Source organism: Dendrobates tinctorius, unplaced genomic scaffold (genome assembly GCF_039654945.1).
Source record: "Dendrobates tinctorius isolate UK_male_01 unplaced genomic scaffold, ASM3965494v1 ptg000181l, whole genome shotgun sequence".
NCBI lineage: Eukaryota > Metazoa > Chordata > Amphibia > Anura > Dendrobatidae > Dendrobates > Dendrobates tinctorius.
Genome location: NW_027361848.1, coordinates 752,109 through 771,080, shown reverse-complemented (window position 1 = coordinate 771,080; position 18,972 = coordinate 752,109). Strand labels below are relative to the sequence as shown.

General features: G+C 46.0%; 1 protein-coding gene across 1 annotated transcript in view; it reads left to right on the top strand.

Annotated features, from left to right (window-relative positions):
- LOC141054931 (pecanex-like protein 2) overlaps positions 1 to 18,972 on the top strand; it is a 2,173,030-nt gene that overhangs the window by 1,708,143 nt on the left and 445,915 nt on the right. Inside the window, exon 28 of the mRNA XM_073551818.1 lies at positions 3,911 to 4,055. Within this exon, the coding sequence (XP_073407919.1) occupies positions 3,911 to 4,055 (145 nt within the window). The remainder of the gene's footprint in view (positions 1 to 3,910; positions 4,056 to 18,972) is intronic.

Sequence of the window (18,972 nt, the reverse complement as noted above, 5' to 3'; positions counted from 1 at the left end):
GGCAGTAGGAAATGTTTGGACTACTGCTTTGCGTTGGACACGTACCGCCTTTTTCAATGGACTAATATGGACAGCAAAAGGCAGGCTGTGACCACAAAAACAGCTGGGAAAATGGCCTGGTGCATTCTTGGTAGCAGGCAGTAGGAAATGTTTGGACTACTGCTTTGCGTAGGGCACTAACCGCCTTTTTCAGTGGACCATTGTGGACCGCAGAAAGAAGCTGTGACCACAAAAACAGTGGGGAAAATGGCCTGATGCGTACTTGGTAGCAGAAAGTAGGAAATGTTTGGACTACTGCTTTGTGTAGGGCACTAAACACCTTTTTCAGTGGACTAATGTGGACAGCAGAATGTTATGATTAGGTAACCGAGGAGCATAACGGGAATAGATTAGGCAACCAGAAAACCAGAGAGGTTGGTAGCTAGCGGACTGCAGACCCCTAAACTGACAACACAACTAGAATTAGCCGTGGGACGTACCTACGATGCCCTAGATGCCTCGGCACAGCCACAGAATTATCTAAGCCTAAAGAGAGAAATGGGAAAGCTAAACTGCCCCGGAGTAGAACCCCAAAGGAATAGATAGCCCCCAAACATATATTGCCGGTGAGACAAGATGAAGCACAAAACACAGGCAGAGAATAGAGTTAGCAAATTATGGGGCCCAAACTGTCTAGATAGAACGGGACAGGAAAGGATACTGTCTGCAATCACGCAAAAAACCCTAAGAAAAATCCAACACGTCTGATATGCAAAAATACTGAGGCCACACAACCTCTCCCCCACTAGATCAGAACTCTAAAAAGACTAACATACGCTGTGGCATATGGAACAGGGTCCAGCACAGGTCCCAACAGGGAACCAGGCTGAACTAACACCAGCTAAGCAAAAATCAGAGACAGGCAAAAATGGATCCAATGCAAAAAAAGATTCAAGAAGACAAATAACTTATCTGAAAGATGCAGGATGGAGCAGGAGACAAGCAGACTTCAAAATATGCTCAGGAAGCAAACCAAATCACAGGCAAGAGCTGAGGGAAGGTTGTTCACTTAAATCTCCCCAGTCTGTAACACCTGACCTACACTCATCCAGCTCAGGTGATTGACTTCTGTCAGCTTGACCAGCTCCATTACCAGGAGCAACCACCAGAGGAAGCCCAAACTCAGAAGTCAGGTCAAAAGTGTTCACAACAGCAGAAGCCAGGCTCTGACCCCCAAAACTGTGGGGAAAATAGACCGGTGCATTAAAAAAAAATCAGCACAAAATGCTAGTTCTCTGTGGAAAAATATTGCTTTGCCTCTAACAAGAGATGTTTTAAGATGGACACTGAAAGAACAATTTAACCTCTCCCTACCTAATACACAATCTCTCCCTCCCTGTATTCTGACTTTGTTGTGTTTCTTCAGCTCTGAAAAGAGCTATTTTTGGGTGGTATTTTGGAACTAGTGACTGGCTCCTTTAAACTTTATCTGCACATCAAAAACATTTCTGGAATTCGACCCTTTCTTACTTTCAACTCTGCAAAAACTCTTACTGTTTCTCTTATTCATTCTAGTCTGGACTATTGTAACTCTCTAATAATCGGTCTCCCTCTCACCAAACTATCCCCTTTCCAATCTGTCTTGAATGCTGCAGCCAGGATCATATTCCTCACCAATCGTTACACCGATACCTCTACCTTGTGCCAGTCAATACACTGGTTACCTATCCTCTCCAGAATCCAGTATAAACTTATTACCCTCACCCACAAAGCACTCCATGGCTCATCACCACCCTACATCTCCTCCCTCGTCTCAATCTACCACCCTACCCAAGCCCTCTGCTCTGCAAATGACCTGAGGTCAAGATTCTCAATAATCAGAACCTCCCACTCCCGTCTCCAAGACTTTTCACGTGCTGCGCCAATTTTTTGGAATGCACTACCCAGGTTAATTCAATTAATCCCCAATACCCACAGTTTTAATAGTGCCCTAAAAATGCAATTCTTCAGACTGGCCTACTGCCTCAACACATTAGCCTAACTATCAATGTGTTGCCCATTCAAAATTTTTACCATAACCAGGTTCCTCGTATCATGTTCTCACATTCTTTATACATTTAATAGCACTCTGTGTCTGTAGTTACATACTTAGGCTGATAACCGGTTCATGCAGCATTACATGATCACCCGATTCTTACACTATGGCTGGTCCGAACAATGAAAGCAATTGTTACCATCCACCTTTCGTGTCTCCCCTATTTCCTCATAGACTGTAAGCTTGCGAGAAGGGCCCTCATTCCTCTTGGTATCTGTTTTGATCTATGTGTTTATTTTTATGCTGTAATGTCTATTGTCTGTACAAGTCCCCTCTAAAGTGTAAAGTTCTTATTATTAACTGTCCCTGCTCGAGTATCTCTCTCTCCCTAGTCTACACAGACCTAGTATACACTGCAGGTAGCCCTGAAAAGGGCTTTTGTGTTATCAAGAGGCCTAAAGACTCTCCCTAGCAGCTGAGCGATCTCTCCTTATGCTTGTAGAATGCAGGCTCCAGATGCAAAGTGCGCAAAATGGCAGTGGCAGGGCTTAAATAGACCCTATGATGCTGGGCGGCCAGCCAATCACAGTAATTCCACAACCAGGATGCCTGCGGTATTATTGTAATTGGTTAAGAAGCCCAGCATGTTTAGTGGCTGCAAAGGAGGCGCCAAAACTGCAGGGCGGGACATCCGAATATAGCGAAGCGAGTACACAAATACTCGCAATGTAACGAGTAACCCGAATACCGTACTATCCGTGCGAATAGTAACGAATACACTCGCTCATCACTATTCGTGACCTGCAAAAACATGGTCATGTGACTCTGATGGTCCTTTAACTTTATCAAAAAAGATTGTAAAAATTACATATATTTATAAATTTATCAAACTCCGGCAAGTAGAATAATCTATTTTGTGCAGCTTCTTCTAACGTACTCCTTTTTTTTAGTTCAGATTGTGACATAATTCAGGGTGCCAGAGTAGATTATTATGGGATATTTTTTGATTTAGGCAGTTCCCAGGAGGCAAATCGTCTTCTTGAATCACAATCTGCAGCAGCTAACTCCCAGAGCGCAATTGCCCGCACAAAATTTACAGCAGACACCAGACTCTTAGCACATTAAAGTCAGAAGCACCAAAGACACTTCCAGTTGCACTCAATACAGACCGATTGAGCAACAAAGATGGAATAACTTGAAATGCTTCCTCCACAATCTCAACGTAACAAAGGTAGCAAGTTTGGGGAACTGTTCAGATTTTGATGTATTTCTTCTATCACTGGATGACACTGTTGAAAATAGAGATGTGCACAGTCAGGTCCTATGTCCTGCTCTATCTTCCTGCATAGAACATGCCCACAATACGATTTCATATAAGTCAATTAGTCATTTTCTTATGTCTGGGTGTTTGCTGTAAGCAAATTCTATGGAGCCACTGCTGAAGCAACTCAGCAAAGGCTTTCTATGGCTGTCTACTGAATGATGTTTCAGCTGATCATTTGGCTAGTAGTCATCTCAGTCGATGACACTCCCATACAGATGAGTGCTTGCTAGGCCAAGCGCTCCTGTGTTCTCTATGGGAAAGCTGTCAACTGACACATTGACTGGTGGATTATTTTAGTGAGAACAATGTGACCAGCAGTCTAAAATAAGACGTGTCCGATCGACATCTCTCCAGACCATGAGTCAGCCAATGCCCCCATACACACTAGACTCTTTGCCTAACTCGTTATTATCGGCGGTTTCAGCTGACATTAGTCTAATGTGTATGGGGGACCTTAAGATGGCTAAATCTCTAATTATTGTATGTAAAGTAAATAAAATAATTAATTTACAATAGTTATATAGAATTAATATTAATTCAAAAATTAAAATTGTCAAAAATTCTCCCTTTAGTTTAGATGCATTTCTTCATGGATTACATACATTATTTAAGGGTCATTATCAAATATCCAAAGAAGAAGAATGGGTATTTGCAGACATGGATTTATTACACACAGTTGTTTCTCCTGCAATTCGAATGGCCTTGAAACTGCACCAGGTATGTGTCTTATATAAAATCAAATGTTATAAAACAATGTGATAACTAATAAAATTCTGCTTACTTTATTATGTTATACTTAACTAGCTATTGAACCAGTTCCATGGCAGGATGGCGAGCATTTCAAAACTAGACAGAGACAGCGTGTTTCAGTCCATATACAAATACACTGAGCTTGACAATTTTCCATGCAGACACCATCTAGCGGTGTACGCTCCTCACATACTACCGTGTATTCCGGCTGGTATCACGGACAAATAGAAGCTATCTGGGTGTGACTCTGGAAGAAAAAGCCGAGGAGTTTGTCCGTTTTTCCAGATCTACACCTTAGAGTTGTGTCCGTTTTTCAAACAGTTTCGTATATCTGCTGTTTGATTACAGTCAAAACTAGACAGAGACAGCGTGTGTCAGTCCATATACAAATACACGGAGCTTGACAATTTTACATACACACACCGTACAGCAGTTTACGCTCCTCACACACTACCGTGTATTCCGGCTGGTATCACGGACAAATAGAAGCTACCTGTGTGTGACTGTGGAAAAAAAAACGAAGAGTTTTTCCAGACCTACACCTTAGAGTCGTGTCCATTTTTCAAACAGATTCGTATATCTGCTGTTTGATTATGGTAAAAACTAGACAGAGACAGCGTGTGTCAGTCTGTATACAAATACACGGAGCTTGACAATTTTACATACACACCGTACAGCGGTGTATGCTCCTCACACACTACCGTGTACCGCCTTCTAGCACGGACAAATAGAAGCTACCTGTGTGTGACTCTGGAAAAAGAAAAGAGGAGTTTGTCCATTTTTCCACATCTACACCTTAGAGTCGTGTCCGTTTTTCAAACAGTTCCATATATCTGCTTGTTGGATTACGGTCCAATAAAGTATATACTGTGAGAGCGTCTGTGACTAACATAATATATACGTTGATTTAGTTTGTTTACTACACCTTACACAGATGGATGCTCCTCATACAGTACCATCTCTCTGCTGGTATTTTGGTTACATTTTCCCAAACATGAGGAAGTAAGGTGGAACAGGCCACAGACGTGGGCAGGGGGGCGCGGCTGGTACTGATGGTGGTGGTGTATCGGCTGGTTCTGGCAAAAGCACAATAGCAGCTAAGGCAGGAGGTGTTGAGCCTGCATCATCCTCTGGCCAAAGAAGGCCTGTAAGGTTGCCTTTTCTTGGAGTGGGAAAACCGCTTTTAAAGCCGGAGCATCAGGAACAGCTTTTGGTGTACATTGCCGAAACAACCACCAGCTCTATTGCCTCCTCTTCTGAACGGTCGAAACCTGCAAGCACGGAGTCGTCAGTGCAGGGTTCTGGTCATAAAAAATCCATTTCCTTGTGTCCTTCACCCCCACCAAAAGTTAAGGATGCGGCAGCCCACACTGCAGATTACTCTATGGAGCTCTTTTCACATACCATGCCTGGGTTATCCAGTCAAATCCTGAATTCCCCAGTCCAAGATGAATCTTACATGGACTGCACTGATGCACAGCCACTGCTAGATGATTCTGCTGGTACATTGACCCACAGCACTACATTGCCCTCGCAGTCTATAGAGCCAGAATCTGACCCTGATGAAACCCAAGTGCCCCTTCCCGCATACCATACCACCTTACACGGTGACACAGAGGAAGGTAAAGAGGAAGGTGCAGATGACTTTGAAGAGGAGGTGATGGATGACCCATTTCTGGACCCGGATTGGCATCCATTGGGGGGGAGGAGGGTGGCGCTGGCAATAGTTCAGATACGGAGAAGGATCCGCAGCAGGCATTGCCATCGCAGCAGCGGTTATCTAGCAGGCCCGTAGCTGTCCTAAAACGTGGAACAAAAACTAAAAAAGTTGCAGGACAGCTTGACCAGACGGTCAACTTAGCACAGCGTGCAAGGCCAGAAAATGTTTACCATAGTAGGAAGAGTGCAGTGTCGCACTTCTTTGTCCAAAATCCTACTGATGAGGCAAAGGTTACCAGTCAGAAGTGCGGAAGGACCTTTAGCCGAGGTAAACAACTCCGAAATTTGAATACCAGTTGCATGCTTAGACATTTAATCAACATGCACTTGCAAGCGTGGACGCACTACAAAACCTCAGGTAGCACATGTGCACCTGCTCCGACTGAAGGTAGACAACAACGCTCCATCGCTACCCCCACTGTAAGACCACCGCCACCATTAAGCACACCTCCTCTTCCTCGGACTTGCCCAATTACGCCCTTTGCAGCAGCTGAATATCCAGCCAACACGTCTACATATGCCAATTTTTAAACCTCCCTAACTGGGCTGCCCACCCCTCCGCCAACGGCTGGGGTCAAGGCCTGGTGCACCCCGGCAAGTGCCGTTGCTCTGAACAGGTGGATGGGCCCACTGATGGCCGCTGGCAATGGCAAAGGGGCCCTCATAGTACAATACAGTGTCTTAGATGGTGGGAGGGCCCACTCGCCGTCAGACACACCAGCGTACTATGAGGGGCCCTGTGCCAGTACCGTCGACCATGATTGTGCCCCCCCTGCTTGGTCATGGCCACAGCACTTGCAAGTTGGAATACTTACCTCTCCCTGCTCCACCGCTGTGTAGTCTGGGCAGTTAAATCCTTCACAGGGACGGCCACTCGAAATTTGGTGTATTGATCAATGATGGTTAAGATGTAGCTATGGCCTGTCCTGCTGGCCTCTACCTTCAGATGATCAATGGCTACCATTTGAAATGGACGTCAACTTACAAGTGGATACAGTGGTGGTTTATGATCACCTTTCACAGTTGTGATAGTCACAGACGTGTGACATTCTTGCCACCATTTTTCAATGTCTCCTCTCATGCCAATCCAATAGAATCGCCTACGGCCTGTGGCTTCTGTCGTTTGCAGTCCAAAATGACCAGACACATCATGATAGGCAGTGAGGACCATGGGTACATCTCTCCCTGTGATCACAATTTGATGGAGATGAGTAACGGTGATGTGATCCACGCTACTGCGATAAAGCAATCCTTTCTTCACAAAGAACCTTTTTCGCTTTCTCCACAGACACAGTAATTGAGGGTCTGCATCGTGAGGTTTCCCTGGAATGAGTAATTCCAAAATTTCTGCTAACACTCTACTTTGTGTCTGTACGTGTATCCATGTAGTTTCCAGTAGCGGAGATTCTTGACTGGCTTACTGAGATTGAAAAATGTATACGAAGATTTAAAAGTACCACAACACTGTATACTGATGTACGCTATGAATACCTTTCCCTTTTTCTACTTTTTTAATTCTGGTGTAATACATAGTGAGCCTGTGAGTGTCTGTGTCTGACTCCGGAAGTATAGACGGAAATTTAACCCTAGACTGGACACACCTGGTATGTGCTGATACAGTACCTTGTTTCAAAAATTTGTATTAAGGTATCATCTGTAGGATAACCAACTGTGGGAGAGACCCTCTTCTTGCCGCAGACAAACACGAGACTGAGACAGAGTTGTATTGAACAGGTCCGTTTTTAGTGCCCATCCTTCTGTCAACAGCAATTCACCACAGCCGTTTCACATTTCTCTGTACACAGGCCCCGGTACCTTCACTTCCTTTGTTACTATAATCGTGGCGTCCTCTGTGGCTCTTCTACTGTGGCTGGCCTAGGCCCAACCACCACAGCGCTGCACCAGTCTGAGCACACTATCTGTATGATAGCCCCAGGCCGTCTTCGTCTGCGGCTACCATCCTCTGGCCCACTCCCCTGTGACCGCTTCAACTGTCAGTCCTCTCTGGAGCCTTCACACTGTCTCTATTTCCTCAGCAGAACTTCCTCTTTACTGTGCTCCCTTCATTGACTGACTCTTCCAGAACCTTCCCTCAGCCTTTTATACTTCCAGTTCTGGTAACTCCGCCCACCATCACCTAACAGTTTCTCTGACCAATGGCAGTTATTCAGTCCCACTCCTACACTCTCCACTGCCCTCCAATGGACAAGCTAAAACATTGCACCCTTTCTCTTTATCTTAGCGGTTTCACACCTACACTGCGCTACACCTCTGCTTCTCAATACAGGCTGGTTTGTCTGTCAGTCCACCTTCCCTACATCATCCATAGTGAGTGAGCGTGTGTGGGTTACACCTTCTATACTGTATATACGGTGAATCAGAGAAACAAATTTTTACACTATACTCGATACAGCTTGTATCTTGTTATACAGTACCTTTGTTCGACATTTAACATTACGGTCCAATCCAAACTGTGTAAGCATCTGAGAGTGACTACGGGACTATTTATACGGAGATTTCAAATGTCCCCTAAAAATATATATACTTGCTATCTTGTTATCCAGGACCTTTTTTACAACATTTTTTATTATGGTTAAAACCAAACTGAGTGAGCGTCTGAGGGTGACTACTAGAGTTGAGCGATACCGTCCGATACTTCAAAGTATCGTATCGGATGGTATCGGCCGATCTTTAAAAAAAGTATCGGTATCGCCGATTCCGATACCGGAAGTCCCATTCAAGTCTATGGGACTTCCGGTATCGGAATAAGAAAAACCCTTTCCTGCCCTTGTACAGCCTCTCTGGGGTCTGTACGGGCCTTTCGGGGGGCTGTGCCGGCCTGCCAGGGGGTCTTTGCAGGCTCCGGTGGTCTGTGCCGGCCTGCCGGTGGTCTGTGCAGGCTCCGGGGGGGCTGTGCCGGCCTGCCGGGGGGCTGTGCCGGCCTGCCGGGGGGCTGTGCAGGCTCCGGGGGGCTGTGCCGGCCTGCCGGGGGGCTGTGCCGGCCTGCTGGTGGTCTGTGCAGGCTCCGGGGGTCTGTGCAGGCATCGTCCGATGGGACTACAAGTCCCATCGGGCGATGCCTGCTACCATGACAGTGATTGACACATTAGCCAATGATGGGACAGTAGTAGTCCCATCATCCGGCTAATGTGTTAAATGTAAAAAAAAAAAAAAAAAAAAAAATTACATGCTACATACATACAACATGCATACTACATACATGCTACATTCATACTACATACTACATACATGCTACATTCATACTACATAAATACTACATGCAACATACATACTACATATATACTACATGCATGCTACATACATACTGCATGCTACATACATACCACATATATACTACATACATACTACATGCATGCTACATGCATGCTACATGCTACATACATAACACATATATACTACATGCATGCTACATACATACTACATGCTACATACTACATATATACTACATGCATGCTACATACTACATGCTACATACATACTACATATATACTACATGCATGCTACATACATACTGCATGCTACATGCATGCTACATACATACTACATACATACTACATGCTACATACATACTACATATATACTACATACATACTACATACATACTACATGCATGCTACATGCATGCTACATACATACCACATACATAACACATATATACTACATGCATGCTACATACATACTACATGCTACATACATACCATATACATACTACATGCATGCTACATACATACTACATGCATGCTACACACATACTACATGCTACATACATACTACATATATACTACATGCATGCTACATACATACTACATGCTACATACATACTACATATATACTACATGCATGCTACATACTACATGCTACATACATACTACATATATACTACATGCATGCTACATACATACTACATGCATGCTACATACATACTACATGCTACATACATACCACATACATACTACATATATACTACATGCATGCTACATACATACTGCATGCTACATGCATGCTACATACATACTACATACATACTACATGCTACATACATACCACATATATACTACATACATACAATACATTCATACAATACATACATAGACATACAGTACATATAACATAGAGTAACATACTTACCAATACTTGTCACATTGTTCCCCGAAGCCATTGTCTTTTCCGGAATAAATATTAACATAACAAACCACAAAAATACTCACCCACGATCCGAAGCAGTCCACGAGTGTGTCCCACGACGATCTTGGGTAGAGAACTGCAGCATCAGCTGTTGCTGCCGTTCTCTACGGGCTGCAGGAATCCAATGACGGAAGGTAGGTATCCTTCCGCACTGTATTCCTCCGCCACTTAAAAAAAAAAAAAAGTCCCTAGTCTCACTTTATGCCATTGCTGTGTGGGAAATTCCCACACAGCAATGGCATAAAGTGAGACTAGGGACTTTTTTTTTTTAAGTGGCGGAGGAATACAGTGCGGAAGGATACCTACCTTCCGTCATTGGATTCCTGCAGCCCGTAGAGAACGGCAGCATCATCTGATGCTGCAGTTCTCTACCCAAGATCGTCGTGGGACACACTCGTGGACTGCTTCGGATCGTGGGTGAGTATTTTTGTGGTTTGTTATGTTAATATTTATTCCGGAAAAGACAATGGCTTCGGGGAACAATGTGACAAGTATTGGTAAGTATGTTACTCTATGTTATATGTACTGTATGTCTATGTATGTATTGTATGAATGTATTGTATGTATGTAGTATATATGTGGTATGTATGTAGCATGTAGTATGTATGTAGTATGTATGTAGCATGCATGTAGCATGTAGTATGTATGTAGCATGCATGTAGTATATATGTAGCATGTATGTAGTATGTATGTGGTATGTATGTAGCATGTAGTATGTATGTAGCATGCATGTAGTATATATGTAGTATGTATGTAGCATGTAGTATGTATGTAGTATGTATGTAGTATGTATGTGGTATGCATGTAGCATGTAGTATGTATGTAGCATGCATGTAGTATATATGTAGTATGTATGTAGCATGTAGTATGTATGTAGTATGTATGTAGTATGTATGTGGTATGTATGTAGCATGTAGTATGTATGTAGCATGCATGTAGTATATATGTAGTATGTATGTAGTATGTATGTGGTATGTATGTAGCATGTAGTATGTATGTAGCATGCATGTAGCATGCATGTAGTATGTATGTAGCATGCATGTAGTATGTATGTAGCATGCATGTAGTATGTATGTAGTATGTATGTAGTATGTATGTAGCATGCAGTATGTATGTAGCATGTATGTAGTATGTATGTAGTATATATGTAGTATGTATGTAGCATGTAGTATGTATGTAGCATGCATGTAGTATATATGTAGTATGTATGTAGCATGCATGTAGTATGTATGTAGTATGTATGTAGCATGCAGTATGTATGTAGCATGTATGTAGTATATATGTAGTATGTATGTAGCATGTAGTATGTATGTAGCATGCATGTAGTATGTATGTAGCATGTATGTAGTATGTATGTAGTATATATGTAGTATGTATGTAGTATGTATGTAGCATGCATGTAGTATGTATGTAGTATTTTTTTTTTTTTTTTTTTAACATTTAACACATTAGCCGGATGATGGGACTACTACTGTCCCATCATTGGCTAATGTGTCAATCACTGTCATGGTAGCAGGCATCGCCCGATGGGACTTGTAGTCCCATCGGACGATGCTTGCACAGACCCCCGGACATCAGCACAGCCCCCCGGCAGGCCGGCACAGCCCCCCGGCAGGCCGGTACAGACCCCCACAGGGTGCACAGACCACCGGCAGGCCGGCACAGCCCCCCGGCAGGCCGGCACAGCCCCCCGGCAGGCCGGCAGAGACCCCCGGAAGGCCCGAAATGACGGCGCATCATGATGACGTCAGGCTGTCAATCAACTTTGAACTTCCGATTCCGATGCCGACTTCCGATATTGAAAAAATATCGGAAGTCGGTATCGGAATTCCGATACAGCAAGTATCGGCCGATACCCGATACTTGCGGTATCGGAATGCTCAACACTAGTGACTACAGAAATATATACCAATATTTTCAATTTGGCCAACACTATCAGCAGAACGCTTCTGATACAGTAACCTTTTTAGCTATTTAGATTCTGGTGTAATCCATAATGAGCCTCTAAACGTCTGTCTAATATATTTGGAACTTTAAGATTACCCCAACACTGTATACAGCTGTACGCTTGTGGTACATAACCCATTTACAGCTTTTCATATTCTTGTGTAATCCATACTGGGCCTGAGAGCGTTTGTGTCTGCCTCCTGAAATGTATACGGAGAGTCAGAATGTTTACACTATACTATATATACCTTTTATCTGGTGATACTGTACCATTTTTCAAATTGTTATTTTATTGGGTAATCCATACTGAGCCTGTGAGCATCTGTGTATGCCTCATGAAATATATACGGAGATTTACTGTTATCCATAGACTGTATAGAGCTGTACGCTTATGATACAGTACCATATATCTGCTGGTATTTTGGGTCCATTTTCAAAAACATGAGGAAGTATGGTGGAAGAGGACACGGATGTGGGCGTGGAGGGCCACCTGGTACTGATGGTGGTAGTGGTGCATCTGCTGGTAGTGCCAAAAACACAATAGCAGCTAAGGCAGGAGGTATTGAGCCAGCGTCATGGTGTAGCTCTGGAAGGCCTGGAAGCCTCCCTTTTCTGGGAGTAGGTAGACTGCTTTTAAAGCCGGAGTATCAGGAACTGTTTGTGGCTTACTTTGCTGAAACAGCCTCCAGCTCTATCGCCTCCTATTCTGAAGTTGTAAAAAATGCAAGTACTGAGTCGTAACTGCAAGCTTCTCATCAGGAGCAACCCCTTTCCTTGTGTCCTTCACCCACACCAAAAGTGAAGTATGTGAAAGCACACACCTCAGATTACTCCATGGAGCTCTTTTCACATACCATGCTTGGGTTAATTAAAAGTAGGGCCCATCATGTACTGGAGCAATGTAAATGGGGCAGATCAGACACTGGAGCAGCATCTAAGGGGCACATTATACACTGGAGCATTACAAATGGGGCCCATTATATATGGAGCATTATTAGGGCCCATGATACACTGGAGCATCACCCATGAGGCCCATCATATACTGGAGCATTGTAAATGGGGCAGATCAGACATTGAAGCAGCATCTAAGGGGCACATTATACACTGGAGCATTACAAAAGGGGCCCATTATATATGGAGCTGGGTCGCCCTCCCAGGGCTGCGGGGTACTCGGTACCGGGCCGGTATCAGTGGGACGTGTCACAGCAGCGGTGACCCGGACCGTGGCCCTGGGTGCCCAAGTAATAGGAAGATGTGAAAGGTGGAATGTAGTTAGACGAATAGTCCGTGACGACACCTGTGGTGCTCGGCAAGGGAGGTGTTAAGCCGACGCTGCATGCAGATCTGCTGGGACTGATGGTATGGTGCAGCCAAGATGTAAAAGCTCCACACAGGTGAAGCTATAGTCCCAGGGCAGTGTAGATGTGGTTGGCATGGGGATGTAGCAGTGCCGGAAAGGTAGGAAGCAGACTAGACACAGCGGGGTGCAATTTCTGTACCTTTACTTGATAACTGCAGTCCAGGGTCCTGATTACAGATGGTATTGGAGAAGGCTAGCCTGGAAGCAATTCAGGGATTCTCTCTCAGCAGATGGGTTGTGCAGTCTCCTTACTAGCGCTTAATTTCAGGATTTCCAGTACTGAGTTACACTGAAGTTCCTCCTGTCAGATGTTCCCAAGAACCTCACTTGCACGGCAGACAGCTGTAGCCTATCTCGGGGACTCTGAGTCCCGGCTCTCTATCCAAGCTGCTGTTATGCCCTCAAGTCTTAGATGGGAGTAGGGCATTTACAGCCTCCTACTCCTCTGGTGTCTGTTGCAGGACCATTAGTATCCATACAACCGTGGAGACCAGGCTCCAGTTCATGCGCTCTCTCCAGAGATGAGCTCTTCCTCTCAGCTCTATCTCAGCACTTCTTACACACGTCTGCACACTTCACCCTCCGCAGACTAACTAACCACTCCTTCCTCTGGGCCCTCAGAGAGCACTCCTCCCCTTAATCCTGGTTCAGAGTTCCCCCTGCTGGCCTGGAGTGGAACTGTGTTGCATGCATAGATTGACTGTGAGAGAGACCCATCTGTTGTGAGTTCATTGAGTTCTCCTTCCAGGCTCCCTCTGGTGGTAACAGGAGGTAGTGAGGCTGATTTAATCAGTAGAGATCTGCCACCTTATAATGAGGGTGACGATTGGACCTCAGGAATCTCAGATTGGAGTTAAGACAGCCGACGCCCTACTCTGGTGTTGGTGATTCCTTCTGCTTGTCAGGTCTTGGTTCTGAGCTCTGTTCCAGTCAGCTCAAGCTAAATTTCTCTGCTAATGTTCACACTTGATTTTGTTGTTCTAGTCAGTTTTTTGTGTGGTCAGACAGCCCCGGCTGGGCCTGTGCTGAATTTCCACTCTTATTTATCTGTATTTGCCAATTTGCTTTTTGTCCTTTATTAGATTGGCCTCTTTTTGCTCTGTCTCAGAATATTTCAGAGTGCTGATATAGTGGGAGAAGTCTAGTGACTTCAGGGTTAATTTTGTTATCAGAAGTGTTGGACATTATTTTGTAGGGTTTTTGGCAGATTGCAGACAGTGTCTTTCCTTTCCTCTCCTTTCTAGTTAGTTTTAGCCCCATCGTTTGCTCAGCCTATTTTCCTGCCTGTGTTTGTGTTTTCATCTTGTTTCACCGTCAATACATGTGTGGGGGCTGTCTATTCCTTTGGGGTCTGCCCTGGCAGTTAGTTTTCCCCTTTTCTTGCTTTAGGCTTATTTAGTCCTCCGGCCGTGACGAGGCATTTAGGTTCATCGTAGGTACGCTCGTTGTGTGGTTAGGATCAGGGATCTGCAATCTGCATAGTTAGCAACCTCTCTGGTTTTTCTGGGCTTAGCATGTTTAGGTTTTTTCCTCCTCGGTGACCCATTCATAACACCCATCATTGCCTCCAAGCCTGGCATTACCCTCCCCTGGAGGAAGGCAAAGCCACTGTGGCAACCATACTCCTGGGGGCGCCACATTCCTTCCTAGTGCAAGTCAGCACTCCTGGGCTGAACAAAAACATGAAACATATAAACAGTTAAACAATAATAATTGTACAAGAGTTAAAAATGAAAAAGTTACAAAAACCAAGAGCTTCAACAATGGTCCTATGATAAGCCCAAGCATCAATGTCCATGGTGCATTCCTGGGCAAATGGTGAAAGTTTTTAACACAAGTCCTGTGGTACAATCTCAAAGTTCATGTGTCACAGGCAGCACTCCATCAGCCGTTGAAATGTTCCTGGGGCTGTGCAGAGCCCGAATGGCATATAATTGAACTCATAGAGACCCATTGGAGTGGTAAATGCTGTTTTCTCCTTGTCTGCTTCTGCCACGGGAACCTGCCAATACCCACTAGTGCGATCCAAGGTGGAAAAGTAGTTAGCAGTTTTAAGTGCAGCTAATGATTCCTCAATTCTAGGTAGTGGTTAGGCGTTTTTATGTGTAATGCTGTTAATTTTCCTGTAATCCACACACATTCTCATGGTACCATCCTTTTTTCTTTACAAAAACTATGGGAGCTGCCCAGGGGCTACAACTGTCTCTGATAACCCCAGCTTCCTTCATCTTCCTCAACATACTCTTAGCACATTGGTATTGTGTTGGGGGTATAGGTCTGTACCTCTCCTTTATGGGTGGATGGTCTCCAGTGGGGATATGATGTTGAACCCCTTTTTCCTGCCCAAAATCTAGTGGGTGTTTGCTGAATACCCGCTCATACTCTTGTGTCACTCTGTATACCCCATTTTTCTGGTAGGAGGGCGTAGAGTCAGTTCCCACCTGCAGTTGCTGGCACCACTCCTCCATCTGCTTCACAGAGCCATTGTCCTCCACCTGATCGGATGAGACCAAGGGCTCTGCTGCCTGCAAAGAGTTGTTATTAACAGTGAGCAGCTTAGCAACTGTGGCGTGCCGAGGTATCGTGGCCTCCTCCTCCCCACAATTCAAAAGGCATACAGGTACTCTCCCCTTTTGTACATCAACCACCCCTCTGGCTGTCAGGACAGCGGGCCTGCTATCGGAGTATACTGGTTCTACCAATGCCTGGTAATCTCTCCCTCTAAGACCTATAGCTGCCCGACACCAAACCAACATTTCACATCTGGGGGGTATTGCAATGGGGAAGGGATCACTCATTCGGACACTGCCAATTTCTCCGCCAGAGTTCTCCCTGTTGTCTTTGCATCAGGGCTCTGATCTCCTTCTGCAGGACTCGTTGTTCACTGGAACTAGCAGTCTCAGCCACCTGTTGCAACAAGACAATAACCTTGGACAGACAGTTTTCAATTACATTTGTACCAAGAGTCATCATGGAATTACATTCACGTTGGTCAATATCAACAACTATCAGACCTTGAGATTTTAGCTCTACCCGACCCACTTTAACAGTAATCTCTTTACATCCTATCTGCGGCAAAGACTGACCATTACTGGCAACGACTGTCAGTTCATCAGTTGGGCCACGGGTAAGTTCTGAATCAGCCCAATACCTCTTGTAAGGAATGTACGGCATAGTAGTCACCTGGGAGCCAGTGTCCAGCAAAGCGTTCATAGGGATGCTGTCAATCACCACAGGAAGGATCGGTCTCACTCCCACATATTTGACTCGCCAGTTCCTTGGGCCTGGTGGACCTACTCCTGGGGGTTGGCCCTCTGCCCCAGGGGTTGCTCGTTTAAAGGACAAAACCTTGCAAGATGACCGGCCTTGTAGCAGCGACGACAGATGGGACATCCGTCCTGGTCATAGCGATCGTTGTTCCTCCCTCGAAGTGGCGGGGCTCTCCTCCTCCAGAGCCACGGGACATCCTCTGGACTGGAAGCAAGCTGGATCTTTTCCTTGGAGGACACCTGCAGGGACTGCACGGTTTAGGTAAGTGCAGCCATCCCTTTGGTCAACTCCTGGACCTGAAGACGCAGCTCTTCAGTTGGGTCTTTATCCAGAGTCTGTGCATCAGCCTCCACAGGGATGGAAGGGAAAGATGTTGCTTCCTGGTGGTAAGTGATCGCTGGGCACCTAGGGGGTGCTGGATGGCTGTCCGTGGATTCCTACAGTACCCGAATAGCCCTGTCCTTAAAATCAGCAAAGTCCAGATCAGGGTTTTGCAGGGTTATGATACGCAACTGTCCTCTGTGGGTACTGGATAGGAGTCCTTCAATGAACTGCTCCTTTAACAGTTTATCTTCCTCCTTCACACTGTCAGGATCAACTTGCTTAATTGCTCGCAGCGCCTCCTGCAGGTTGAGAGCATAGTCCCTTATACTGTCCTGCGCCTTCTGTTTACAGCCAAAGAACCTCATCTTGATTTCAGCTGCAGTGTGAGTGTCAAAGGTGCTTCTCAGCTTGGCCAGGATCTTTGCAACAGTCTCTTTATCAGTGTCCTGCCAGGCTTTCACTTCTCTCTGCGCTGCACCCATTAGCTGTCCAATCAGGATAATCACTTTCTGGCTCTCAGTCAGAGGGTATACTTTAAACAAACTGCACAGTCTCTCTTTAAATTCACTCAGGGTATGTGACTCACCCGAGTACTGCGGTAGCCAGGCCGCTCCCGGTATGTAGGGCATAGACAGGGGCATTATGGGGACCGCTGCGGCGGGCACTCCTCCTTGCGGCAATGCTGGGTGGGCGGTGGCGTCCGCCGCTGCATCTCCTTGTGGCGCGGACATTCTCTTCCTCCCCCCTAGTTAACGTTAGCCAGGGCCGGGGGTTGTGTGAGCTCACCAGCGACCGCTTCGCAGGCCCGATGCTTCGGGCTGTAGGCCTCAGCTCCTCCTCTTCTTGCGCGATGTCCTCTCTTCCCGCGCGGCACTTCACTTCTTCGCGCCCTGTGGCAGGCTCTGCCCATGAAGGCCTGCCCCTTCTTCCCACGTGCTCCAAGCAGCGCGGCAATGGTGGCAACTGGCCCCAATTTCACACACAGTCCTCTACACAAACACAGTCCACGGCACACAGGACCCGGGGATACCGGGCTCCATAATCCTGTTCGTGACGCCAAGTTGGGTCGCCCTCCCAGGGCTGCAGGGTACTCGGTACCGGGCCGGTATCAGTGGGATGTGTCACAGCAGAGGTGACCCGGACCGTGGCCCTGGGCGCCCAAGTAATAGGAAGATGTGAAAGGTGAAATGTAGTTAGACGAATAGTCCGTGACGCCACCTGTGGTGCTCGGCAAGGGAGGTGTTAAGCCAACGCTGCATGCAGATCCTCTGGGACTGATGGTATGGTGCAGCCAAGATGTAAAAGCTCCCCACAGGTGAAGCTATAGTCCCAGGGCAGTGTAGATGTGGTTGGCACGGGGATGTAGCAGTGCCGGAAAGGTAGGAAGCAGACTAGACACAGCGGGGTGCAATTCTGTACCTTTACTTGATAATTGCAGTCCAGGGTCCTGATTACAGATGGTATTGGAGCAGGCTAGCCTGGAAGCAATTCAGGGATTCTCTCTCAGTAGATGGGATGTGCAGTCTCCTTACTAGTGCTTAATTGCGGGATCTCCAGTACCGAGTTACACTGAAGTTCCTCCTGTCAGATGTTCCCAAGAACCTCACTTGCAAGGCAGACAGCTGTAGCCTATCTCGGGGACTCCTCTCTTCTGAGTCCCGGCTCTCTATCCAAGCTGCTGTTATGCCCTCAAGTCTTAGATGGGAGTAGGGCATTTACAGCCTCCTACTCCTCTGGTGTCTGTTGCAGGACTGTTAGTATCCATACAACCGTGGAGACCAGGCTCCAGTTCATGCGCTCTCTCCAGAGATGAGCTCTTCCTCTCAGCACTATCTCAGCGCTCCTTCCACACATCTGCAGACTTCACCCTCCGCAGACTAACTAACCACTCCTTCCTCTGGGCCCTCAGAGAGCACTCCCCCCCCTTAATCCCGGTTCAGAGTTCCCCCTGCTGGCCTGGAGTGGAACTGTGTTGCATGCATAGATTGACTGCGAGAGAGACCTATCATTGCCTCCAAGCCTGGCATTACCCTCCCCTGGAGGAAGGCAAAGCCACTG